The 13,516-nt window shown below is 35.4% G+C and overlaps 1 protein-coding gene across 1 annotated transcript in view; it reads left to right on the top strand.

Moving 5' to 3' along the window:
- The first annotated feature begins 257 nt into the window (after window positions 1–257).
- LOC127875434 (uncharacterized) overlaps window positions 258–13,516 on the top strand; it is a 666,243-nt gene continuing 652,984 nt past the window's right edge. Inside the window, exons 1-2 of the mRNA XM_052420497.1 lie at window positions 258–939; window positions 8,361–9,328. Coding sequence (XP_052276457.1) covers window positions 602–939; window positions 8,361–9,328 — 1,306 coding nt within the window. The 5' untranslated portion in view covers window positions 258–601. The remainder of the gene's footprint in view (window positions 940–8,360; window positions 9,329–13,516) is intronic.

The raw sequence follows: 13,516 nt of genomic DNA on the forward strand, positions 1-13,516 counted from the left end.
AAAACTAATAATGAATGCATCCAACACATTTGTTGTCAATGTTATTCATTCATGTGTTTAAAACAGAAGATGTATCACTCAGGCTTTTGCTATGTCAGTATGCAATATTCACACTAGTCAATTAGTGCAATTGCATTTAAATGGCCAAGTATTACTTGTTAGTTTTAAATGCTGTTTGAGGAAAAGTATCTAATATATTGTCATAAAATTTGTTTATGTAACAAGCTTCTGTATTATCATTATAATTATATTATCATAACATGGCATGTATTAGAGCAATTAAAAATGTGGTGTGTTAAACAATCTGGTTTAAAGTGTTTATCTACAAAGCTTGTTTTTTGCAGTTTAAAGTAATCAATACACTCAGTACCCAATAGTCAGGTGACAGTATACATAGTTACACTGTTTACTCCTATAATACAATCGCCATTTGACGGTTAACTTGGTTGCTGTTCAGTTCGAAATTTATTAAAACTTGTCTGTGTTTAATAACATTGTGTGTGTTTGTTTTCTGGGATATTTAGTGTACACACGCTTGGACATAAATATGTCAATTGATTTTAGTTTGTAAAATCTTGTTTGTTGAAAGTGAATTATCAAAATGGCGACATCTGGAATTTCAAGAAATTATGATTTTGTTAAATATTATTGTTGTACAATCTGCGAGAAAGAACGATCTGTAGAAATAGATGCAGATTTTTACTGTAAAACATGTCTTAAATACTTCTGCAGAAGATGTATAAACTCCCACAGACAGCATGGTTGGTTGTTTTTCAAAAAATCTCCTTATGGAAAGGATAAAATAATGAAGTGGCCACTTTCTAAGAAGATGGAGACTTCTCTTTTAACATGCGTCATACACACGAGTGAACAAATAACAATGTACTGCGCAGACCACAGTCAGCTGTGCTGCTCTATATGTTTTGAGCTTAATCACAGGTAGCTTATTATTACTTATTTTATATCAGTATAAATTATTGCATTGTATTACCTGTATGCAACAGGGGCGTCGGAAGCACATTAACAATTTGGGGCGGCGGATGGGGTGGGTATGGGCGAGGGTATCCCCCTCCCGTTGGTGGGGGTCTGGCGTACCCCGGATTTTTTTTCAAATTTTAGCATCAAATGGCGCATTTTGGTGCGTTGCTATGCCTGATACCTGACCTTATACACATCTGTTGCAGGCATTATCTCAGTGACAAAATTTGTGACAAACAGACACACGATGGAGAAGTGATCACTATATGTCGCAGTTTGTACTTTGTAGCAGGCAACACAACAATAGGTATCATATGGGTTGAAAGACTGTTCTTCAGGATTTTTTTGTGCCGAAATTCCGTTTTAGAAATTAGAAATTCGTTTGTTGGTTTGGAATACACATATTGAAATGACACAAAAAGTGGTAAAAAACATTAAATAAGTTTTAAAAATTAAAGAATTACTTTGAGTTATTACAATTAATTCAGGTATCTTGAGGTATCTTTAATTTTGTGATAATTAAGGACTATTGAATATCGGCACATTTGTTTCATGTCATACTTTCCTTTATATTAATGGAAAGAAGCAAAGGCTTAGATCATACCAACAATTTAAGATTCCCAGGTTTAATTACTCAATAATTAAGGGATTATTGTTATAAAAGAGACCTATTAATTACCCCCGGTAACAACATAATTGACACGTACATTTCCGCGGGCGGGTGATGACAATCAACAATACACGTGTCATAACCGCGAAAGCATGATTACCTTGTTTTGTGGAAAAGATATTTTCAAATATATGTGTATTGAAATGATTTTAAAAAAATGTCTTTGATGAATTTTCATTTTTGCGGAAACTATTGGGGCGGCGGTCGCTGCCCCAGCCGCCCCAGCTTCGACGCCTCTGTGCAATTACCATCATCCATGTTAATTTGTTTGGATTATTCTATTAGTAAGTTATATAAGGTTTTCAAAATCATTTCTTGTGTGCAATTTTTTCTTGAGCTTTAATTTGTTAATTTGTGTTTGTTTGAAATAACATTTTAAAGTTCAAGCATATGGATTACAAGACATTGGCAACATTTCAGCAACAAATATAGTATATAGTATAGCAATACCTTAAGGCTTTAATCAACCTGCCTGTATAATGTCTCGTGCATATGTTCCTTTACTCTATTTATGGAGGATAGTTCACACTTGATGTTTGCTTGTTTTAGCCTGCATTTTTAACCTTCTCATCGTGACCTTTTCTCAGTTTTGTTTCTTTATGATGGTTGTTTGTTGTCTGTTATCAACAATTTGCATATGAACACTATAGAGGCGCCACATGTCTTGCCCAATATTCATGGAACTTTGTATTAACAGTTTGTGTACATTAAATATACGTCAATAGTGCCTTTTCATCGATTTTTAGTTGGTCGCGTTAGATTGGTCGAGTCATTTACAGACCTTGTTTTGCAAATCTGTATGTGCTTAGAAGCCTTAGCTATGATAAGAACCGTAACTCTCTATGCTAGGAACGATTACCGCTGCCCGTCTGCACTGCAGACGACGAAGCAATAGGAGCGTCTGCTCTACTACTCAGTGAGTGTATTTACCAGGTTGTAAGACAACATTGGCCTGTCTAGTGTTTATCATTTAAATCTGTTTTTACATATTGGCTGCTTGCATAGAAAACAGGGTTAAATGCATGTCAAATAAGATTAGCCTGTGTACACTGATTAGCCTGTGTGCACTGATTAGCCTGTACACACTGATTAGCCTGTGTGCACTGATTAGCCTATGTTCACTGATTAGCCTGTGCACACTGATTAGTCTGTGCATACTGATTAGCATGTGCACACTGATTAGTCTGTGTACACTGATTAGCCTGTGCACACTGATTAGCCTGTGCACACTGATTAGCATGTGCACACTGATTAGCATGTGCACACTGATTAGTCTGTGTACACTGATTAGTCTGTGTACACTGATTAGCCTGTGCACACTGATTAGCATGTGCACACTGATTAGCATGTGCATACTGATTAGCCTGCGCACACTGATTAGCCTGTGCATACTGATTAGCATGTGCACACTGATTAGCCTGTGCAATGCACACAAGCTAATCAAGGACGACAACAGAGAACAACTTCAGTGCCTTCAGCGCTTTGATTATAATTTTGTGGCCGGTTTGTTGACATTTGTAGTTTAAATCTGAGTTTTCATGTAATTTCCAGACCGGGAAATATATGTCTTTGACCCATATCCTGTGACCTTAAAATACTTTTGGGAATGTCTGGTTTGTCCGATCTTCATTAAACTTTTTCAGAGTTTTTTCTATTCATATAGCCACTAAGTTAAAAACTAGTTCCAGCTTTTAAAATACATGCCGGACAGAGGGACATGTTTCTTACATGCTGATGGTGATACCTTGCAAATGCTCTACACGTCACATTAAAAGCTCACCTGAGCACAACATTCCCATGGTGAACTATTTTGATAAAATTGTGTCGTCCTTTGTCATCCTTTGTCCATTATCAACATTTGCCTTTTGAACACCCAAGGACGGAATTTAGTGGAAAATCTTCATAAAATTCATTCAAAACATTTTGTCCTAATGATATGTCAGCCACGTTTCAAGTCTGGCCATGTGAGGTAAAAACTAGGTTACATGAAAGAACAATCTTGTGAACACTCTGGAGGACAACAAAATTGCCTAGTTTTTTATGAAACTTTTTGTCAGATTGATATACCCAATGCATTTTAAACTGGGTTGTGTATGGTTTAAACAAATAGTTTGTTAGATACAATAAAAAAGCATGTGAACACTAAAAGACCACATTTATTGTCTAATGAAACTTAGTACCATTATCCAATTAAAATCTTAGCCAGATTGCATTCTTCCTGAAAGCTCAAGAAGAGTATCAGACATTCAGCCCAGCAACCATATTTTACAGACCAATACAATATAAATATGTAATCGCTTAAACATATTCATGGTCTTTCACAGCAAACATACTTTTAAGCTCTACTGCCAAAGGCAGAAGAGCTTATGGGATGGCATGGTGTCGGTCTGTCTGTCTGTCTGTGTGTGTGTGTGTGCGTGCGTGCATTAGACTTTTATTGTTTATCCGATTAAGTCCACAGTTTTCATCTGATTTTTTTTAAACTTGTCCAGTTTACATTTGTCCAAATGATTTCAAGGTTGAGTTCAAAGCTAGATCACTAGGTCATATTTAAAGCAAATATTATGAACACACAGTAGAAGTATTATATGCTTCCTCAATATCCTAGAAACTTGCTGAACATTTATTTGAGTTATTTATCCACAAAATAGGATATGATTAAAGTCAATTAATAAACCTGTCTTCAATGCAGCAGGTAGTTTTGCTTATAATGCTACAGTAAAATTACATGTATCTTTTTTTTCACTCAAAAAGTCACATGTGTGACCCACTTCTAATGAAACTTGCTCAAAACATTGATAAAGTGTGCTGTCATAATATATGTTCTGCATAAACATTAAACAATTTTTTTCGGCGTCAGCTGTATACGCCAGCTTTTCACCTTAGCCTGACCTTTGTTAGCGTCCAATAGAATGCAAATAAAACTTCCCGCGGCCAAGTACAGATGAATACACTTCATTGACTGCATTGGCTGATTTGATAATACCACTAGAACATTGGAAACATGTCCGCGTCTTTGTAACACTGTTTTACTGCGTGTTCAGCATGAAACAGTTTTATCTCTAATAAAAAGGCTTTATAGATAGAACAGTTTTACACTCAATCTCGACATCAATACAGTTTGTGCGTACATCTTTTATTTTCAGAGGATTTTCAGCGCGAGAACGTTGTGTACTTTAAGGCCATGTTCTCATATTTAGTACTGACTTCCATATTCCTGTCAACATGTTATATGTAAAAGTATAAAGAGCAGTGGAAGCGATGCCTCACTTTAATGTGTTGCATTTCAACCCGCGAGGTATAAGGGGTCAGTTCGCGGTTAGTGTGTTTGAATGTCAGAGTTTATATACAGGTCAGACCTTCTGTGCTGTTCGGAGTTCGCGGTCAGTTATATAATAGTTATATAATAAAGACGATATAGCGTGAACTAGGTGAACCGGAATTTTCTTTACCACCAGAAAGATGTGAAATGAAGATATCCAGCGATATTATTTTATGGCATGTCAATAATAGATTCTTAATGTGTTTTCAACAATACCATGATAAATATTATTTTTAGTTAATTAACAAGAATTATTCCATCATATTTACTAATGTATTATTGCAGCATATTGACTAATGTATTAAGTATGAGCGCGATGATTCTCGATACTGTTAATAATCGAATCAAATACACGTAGCAATTCCCGATAAACCACTCAAACAGGTTTGTTCGAAGAACGCGCGTATACATATTTAAAATATGTACGGAGACTTCGCGTGTGGCCGGTTGACTTTGGTTTTCTTTATTGTATCTATAGGTTTATGACCAGCAATATGTAATAATGTAAATAAGCCGCGAAAACTCCGCGTAACATCCCGTACTGCGTTTGATGCAGCTAAAAACTGCACAGAAAAAGATATTAGCTAAACTTGATCTCATTCATTTAAATCTTTACCTTCCATAAACTTCAACCACAATCAACGCCGTATATCTTTTTTAAAGATATTTCTTGTTTTAAGTACCACCAGATGTTGGGGCTGTTTTAATCACCAGACCAGGAAGTGCTATAATTGTAATCACCCTTTTCGGTGTAGTTCGGTGTGTGGCTGTAGTGTTAGGTGTCCGTTTTGTGCCGTCTTTGTTACCACTTTAGATTCACATTTTAATATATTATCCATGAAACTTTAAACTTTGTTGGAATGTTTATCTAGACAGTATTAAGGCCAAATATGAATCTGATTCATGTGCGCGGCCGGCACATACAAAACTTCATTATTGAATACGCCTTAAATTGGTGCCAAGATTTCACGTTGCATGCAGCACAACCGTGTATATGAATTCATTACACATCATATGATTTGCCAATAACAAAGGCTTATTAAATTAAGTAATTCCAATGTTTTTCACACTGCCATAAACCGTATAAAAAACTGTCGTGTATGCACTGTTTTAAATTCTTTAAAAAATTATTTAAAAGTTATTTGAAACAAGCATCACTTACCGGTGTGTTTACATCCATTGACATGAATTAGTGAACCCTTTAAAGTCATGTGATCCTGCTTCCTGAATATATGTCAAGGCCGAGTTCAAATTTTGTGTCATTTGTGTGTTGAAAGTAGTTGACTAGATGAACAATAAGAAAATCCTTTGTGCAACTACAGAGACCATATTTCATGACTCACTCTGGAAACAACTCAGAATGTGTACTGGTACCTTGACAATATCTAGGCCGAGTCTGAAAGTGGATAACATGCGTCTAGAAACAATGTCACCATGTCAAATCTAAAACTAAATTCTTAACACTCTAGTGGGGTCAAAAAATAGACCACCAGTTGAAGCCTTCCACAATTCATGTCCAGGAACTCAGATTAGCCCTTAAAGGGACTGTCAACCATGACGACGAAGAAATGAAAAGTTGTAAGATACCGTATGTTTTTACCAATTATAAGTTTATATTGATTAAAATAGCAAGACTGGTATATTACATTACTTGAAAAAAGTTGTTAAGTTTTCATATTTTCAGTATATTCGGTAATAAGTTTTACTGGGTATGCAGTGTGTGAAATTCAGATTTTAAAGTAATAGCCCAAATTCTTATACACATATATAAAAAGTGAAATTTCTTACTAGCCCGACTATATAATTTTTTAATACCCACTAGCCCGAATGGATTTTCACTAGCCAAAACCCTTCGGGCTAGTGCGAATTTCGCACACTGGGTATGTCTACCAGGTAACTACTAGGCAAAAATATAAATAACGCCAGTAGATTGAACATGATCGTCACGTGGTAAACTCAGGAATGCAAATTGTGCATGCGTAGTGAATTGTATACATTTTATATATAAAATGATCAATATACTTGCGTTATTTATAGTGTGTATATCATTATGTCACATATTTTCGCGATGTACTTTTGATATCACAACGCGAAATTGTATTACCTAATATACTGAAAATATGAACTTTTTTCAAGTTATGCAATATACCAGTCGTGATTTTTTTAATCAATATAAACTAATAATTGTAAAAAAATGCGGTATTATACAACTTTTGTTTTCTTTGTCGTCGTGGTTGACAGTCCCTTCAAGGGCCATGATGGCCTTCTTTATTCATACTATGTTTTTTGTTTAATTATAATATGACATGATGCCTACATTCTTAATACTCAGAAGAAAGTCAAGTGTGGGCTATTATGCAACAAATTATGATGGGAGCTAAACATTTTGAAACTATTATATTCAAAGAAATGGTTTCATAAATGATAACATGTTTAAATGCAAGATCAATTCGCCATGTTGGTGCAAAAATTGCTATGTGCCTTCTCATTTCAATGTGATATGATACCTTTTTGCACCAAGGGGGCAAATTATACTTTTGAAAAATCACTTGAAATTCGTCCATTGCTTTACATTGGACGGTAACAAGAATTTATCTCTTGATTAAAAATTATGGAGTTTCAATATTTGTCAATATACTTGTGATTTGTGTTGAAATGGTTGAGTGTATGTGTGTATGTGCTTGTCCATTGTTAATTTTTACAGTATTTAACAATAAGTATGAATTATCACATCATTCTCTATCTATTTATTAATGAAGCTAATGCCAATTAATGCAAGAAAGCAATTAGTAAAGAGGAATTAAGTTCTCATAATTTATAACATTAAAAAAGAAAAATATTATAGTAAAAGAGACATATTAACGGCTTATGCACAAACAGATTTTATTTTATACTTAGATTGCCATTTCATAAGAATTATTTCAATTTGAAACACTGAAAACACTGAATGTCTTAATAAAAACACACTTTGTCCTGTGGCACTTTAATCAGTATAATAATGATGAGTTAAATATACATAAATTATGTTATACACATGCATTCTAGTAATGACATTACTAAAGAGTGGTAATAGCATTATAATTAATAAATGCACAATTTGTTGTTCAATGCGGTTTGCATTATTTCTCAAACGCACAGTAGATAGATACATATTTATTTATATATTTTTATTTTAATAATAATCAATATAGTATTGCCTCTAGAAAAGTCACATGTGAATTGATGTACATGTAACATGCATTGTTATTGTATGTGCCTAAATTATTTTTTTTGTTAAAATGCCCCTTTAAATTTGTATTATAATTAATATCGTTTCGGGGTAAACAGTTGGTTATTGGTCAGTTGATTACTATTCAATCACTTACTGTCTCCTGTGTGGTTGTTTTTCAGACTATGCTTACAAGTAACTCCATTACCTCAGGCTGCCAGAGGGAAGTCAACCAACTTTAAGAACCTGTCTGTCAGAACGGAAAATACTCTTTCACAAATGAAACAATGTCAGACATATCAGGAGGACAGAATGATGTCTCTTAAGGTTTCATATAAAGAACATGAGAGGCTTATTGTGGATGGTTTGCGTGTGAATATAGTATCGTATTTACGCGAATGTGAAACCAGCACAGTTAATACAACACATGAACATATGCAATACCCTATCAGTGAAATGCGTGAGGGAATCAAAAATTTATTAGCAGATTTTGAGAAAAGCACTATTAAGGAGAAGAAAGAAGAGCTAAACCTGAAACAAGCTCCTCTCAAGGTTTTGAGAAACAGCTGCATTAGACTTCACTATGAATTGTTCCATCTCCATGTAGCCATTCCGAAAGTACTGGGTAAGCCTGAACTCTCTTTTATTGCCAGTAAAAAATGTCTGGAAAATATACAACAATCTGATATATTTATAAAAGAGAACTTTTCAAACCATGTTTTCACTGTGAATGGGAAGTCTGTGCACAATGTGAAAATACCAAGTGATTCATACACATGCCAGATCAAAGCAGTATGTGCTCTCCCAAATGGACAGGTACTGGTTGCAGACTGTTACAATGATAAAGTCAAGCTTCTGAACCAGCAGTACCAGGTGGTGAGCCACTTGGATGTGAGGGATGAGCCATGGGATATGTGTCTTATCACACCCACTGAGGTTGCAGTGGCTATGGATTATGAGGTCCAGTTTATCACAGTAAGCCAGAGCCAACTCGCCAAAGGCAGGAAGCTTAAGTTACAATATGAAGGTACAGGTATTGCCCACAATCAGGGTGACCTATATATCTGCTTTGGTACTGCTCTGTACAAGTTCACATTGAGTGACAAACTGGTCTCCTGGCTCTATGGAGATACATCAGCTGATTTAACAGGTAAGAATCATGGTGGATTCATCCTAATAACATTTGTGATATGTACAGAGATTTTCTAGCTATTTTAGAAAAAAGGGTCTGGTCAAATTGATATTTTTAAAATCGATAAAATGGGACATTGGGGAATTTCGTTATCGACTAAATGGACCGATTTTTTCTTAACATCAAATATTCGGTCTTTTCGAAACTAAGGGCAAACAAGAGTTGTCTCGCATTCAGGTAGGTATCGGGTAACAAGTAAAAGAACCAAAAGAAAACAAGTTATGCTTCTCAGATCTCTGAAATCGTAATATTTACTGTTCATTTCAATTTACGTATACAGTTATTTCTTTATTGATTGATATACTTATATACTAGTTTGTGTACATTAGTATTTTAATGCTGTATTGCCATATAACTTTGCAACCAAAAGCTTTTTATCAGTAAAAGTTAAGCACCACTGATAAATAAGCTTTCTGCTTTTAAAACTGTGCCTGTTGCATTAATCAATTGATTCCCAACATTTGTTACGTTCCTGTCAAGTATTTCATTGATTCATTCACCTCACTATTGTGGGTTTATTTTAAATATTGATTGATATTCTTCTGTCACTGTCACACTTTACTATCAGTTTCTGAAAGAAAAATTGTTTTAACATCAATTTCATACCAGTTAACTGTATTTTCTTGATTTAACGATAAATTCATGATGATGTTTTTTAAACTGATTTTTTGGTTTAACCCTTTCCCTGATAGACCTCTTATCTGATCTGCCACTCCAGGCCAATACCAGTCCTGCTGTTCTGATAACAGTGACTCCATATACAGCTGATAAGCCTGACTACACCATCTCAATAGGGTTATTGGGAAAATAATGGAAACATTCTCAACTGTTACACCTGTCTTGTTTAGGCTTAATTTTCACTTAGTTTCTTGCATTTCACATCATTTGTATCAATGTAAATATTGTAGAGAAATAAATTCTCATTCCAATCATATAAATTTTAAGTCTGTATTCTAATAAATAATACGAGGATATAAGTTATAACAAGTAATACAAGCGTATGCGAATGCAACAAGAAATGCAGTGAGAACCCCCACCTTAAAATATTGAATTGTAACATTAGGCGATGAATCTTTTGATTTGTCTGCATTTTGTTTTTATTTCAGACTCCATGCAGTTTTCAGATCATAATCTCTGTGCTTTATTACCCGAACTCGTTAGTTTCTGGACACGTGTGCTACTGAAAAAAGCCACCGGGATTGCGTTTTATGGCCCAAACAAGTCCAAAGTGTCTAGTATCCCGTGTGTTTTATCCCTAAATGTTAGATAAGCACATGCATTATTGATTATTATGTTGGTCAGTACAAAAGACCTACTGAAAACCACCGACTGCATCTTTGTTTTATTGCTCAATTAAGCAGCGATAATCCAATATCCTGTGTATTACAAAAACACCAACTTTAGATTAGCACGTGTCGTCTGTCAAAACCATGATTTTATATGTCAGTAAATATATCGAAGTAATTCTCGTAAATGATCTCGGAAACGGGACTTGCTTTAAACATTTATCATTACGATATTAATTTTCATAAGATTATGATTTCATTATGAGAACCAAACAAACATACACAGACAACATAAAATATAAATAATTATGACAAATTAAATGGAAAAAAACGTTGGTCTATTTTCGAAAAATCACTTTTACTTTCTCCCAATTTCCAGAAAATGACTTGTACATATTGCATTAAGTCTAAATATAGACGACGCTGTTAATTGGTCGTTGTAAAAGAATATTCATGAACTGTACACGGCACTTTGCGTGCAATCAGATACAGTACAATAATTGTTGCAATATTGAAGGAACTAAAATATGAAAATGATACAGCGTTTATTACTTTTATTTTATTCAGGAAAATGTCAAAATCATTTGCGAGATGCCACAATACTTAAATGGAAATTCACTACGAAGCTTTTACGTTGTTGTCTGCGCTACGCAGTTTTTGTTATAAATAAATACACCCACGCCTATTTTCGCGCTCTTTTTGTCCAAACAAAGACCTGACACGAAAATATCATGGGCATATACATGTATTTATTTCTGGCTACAATTTGTAACAGAACATTAACTGTACACGATGCGCGCACACCACATTATGTTATTTACGCTAATTTGAATACCATTGTCCAGATTGGACACCTATTTCATCAAATCTTTAAATAGAAACATATGCCAAAATTTATTTGACACTTTAGAAAAATGTCGGATGTTTGTGTTTATGAGTTTTCTTGAGCAATTTTGTCGTCAATATCAATCAGAATTTGCATTTGAAAATGGACATTGGGAATATACGGGATTATCGGGTAATGGATAGACACGGCCAAATTCGCATGTATGTGGTAATCGATAGAGACGGTAATAAACGCATGTATCGGGGAATCGATAGACTCGGGATTATACGCATCTATCGGAGAAAGGGTTAAATAGCTTCTTTATAATACTGTGTGAGAGTGTTGTGCTTGCAGGTCATAGTTCAGTGTTTTGTTGTTTATTTGTCCACTGACAAAATTAATTGAGCGGGTTCTTCTTCATATACAGCACTCCTTCTAGCACTCTCTTACACTACGGTTCATTATGCCCCCTTCGAAGAAGAGGGGGTATATTGCTTTGCACATGTCAGTCTGTCGGTCAGTCCACCAGGTGGTTTCCGGATGATAACTCAAGAACGCTTGGGCCTAGGATCATAAAACTTCATAAGTGCATTGATCATGACTCGCAGATGACCCCTATTGATTTTGAGGTCACTAGGTCAAAGGTCAAGGTCACAGTGACCCAAAATAGTAAAATGGTTTCCGGATGATAACTCAAGAACACTTAGGCCTAGGATCATTAACTTGATAGGTACATTGATCATGACTCACAGATGACCCCTATTGATTTTCAGGTCACTAGGTCAAAGGTCAAGGTCACTGACCCGAAATAGTAAAATAGTTTCCGGATGATAACTCAAGAATGCTTAGGCCTAGGATCATGAAACTTGATAGGTAGATTGATCATGACTGACAGATGATTCCTATTGATTTTCAGGTCACTAGGTCAAAGGTTAAGGTCACAGTGACCCGAAATAGTAAAATGGTTTCCGGATGATTACTCAAGAACGCTTATGCCTAGGATCATGAAACTTCGTAGGTAGATTGATAATGGCTGGTAGATGACCCCAATTGATTTTCAGGTCATTAGGTCAAAGGTCAAGGTCACGGTGACCCGAAATAGTAAAATGGTTTCCGGATAATAACTCAAGAACGCTTATGCTTAGGATCATGAAAAATGATAGGTTACGATTGATCATGAAACGCAGTTGACCCCTATTGATTTTCAGGTCACTAGGTCAAAGGTCAAGGTCACGGTGACCTGAAATAGTAAAATGGTTACCGGATGATCATTCAAGAATGCTAATGGCTATGATAATAAAACTTCATAGGTACATTGATCATGATGCGCAGATGACCAATATTGCTTTTGAGGTCACTAGGTCAAAGGTCAAGGTCATGGTGACCCGAAATAGTAAGATAGTTTTCGGATGATAACTCAAGAACGCTTATTCCTATGATCATGAAACTTGATAGGTACATTGATCATGACTCGCAGATGACCTCTATCGATTTTGAGGTCACTAGGTCAAAGGTCAAGTTCATGGTGACCCGAAATAGTAAAATGGTTTCCGGATAATAACTGAAGAACGCTTATTCCTAGGATCATGAAACTTGATAGTATGATTGATTATGACTTGCAGATGACCCCTATAGATTTTCAGGTCACTAGGTCAAAGGTCAAGTTCTTGGTGACCCAAAATAAATGGTTTCCGGATGATAACTCAAGAACGCTTATGGCTAGGATCATGAAACTTCATAGGTACATTGATCATGACTGGCAGATGACCCCTATTAATTTTCAGGTCACTAGGTCAAAGTACAAGGTCACAGTGACAAAAAACATATTCACACTATGGATGTCACTACAACGGAGAGCCCATATGGGGGCATGCATGTTTTACAAACAGCCCTTGTTACATTCACCTCTGTCGTGGGCTCACAGACTACTTTCTACAGCATGTGAATTTTAGTCACATGATCATAGTGGCATATTCAAAATGACTGCGCCCATCGGCTTTGCTTTATCTGATAGTATTTGACGTTTACAACTGG

This window comes from Dreissena polymorpha, chromosome 1 (genome assembly GCF_020536995.1).
Source record: "Dreissena polymorpha isolate Duluth1 chromosome 1, UMN_Dpol_1.0, whole genome shotgun sequence".
NCBI classification, from domain to species: Eukaryota; Metazoa; Mollusca; class Bivalvia; order Myida; family Dreissenidae; genus Dreissena; species Dreissena polymorpha.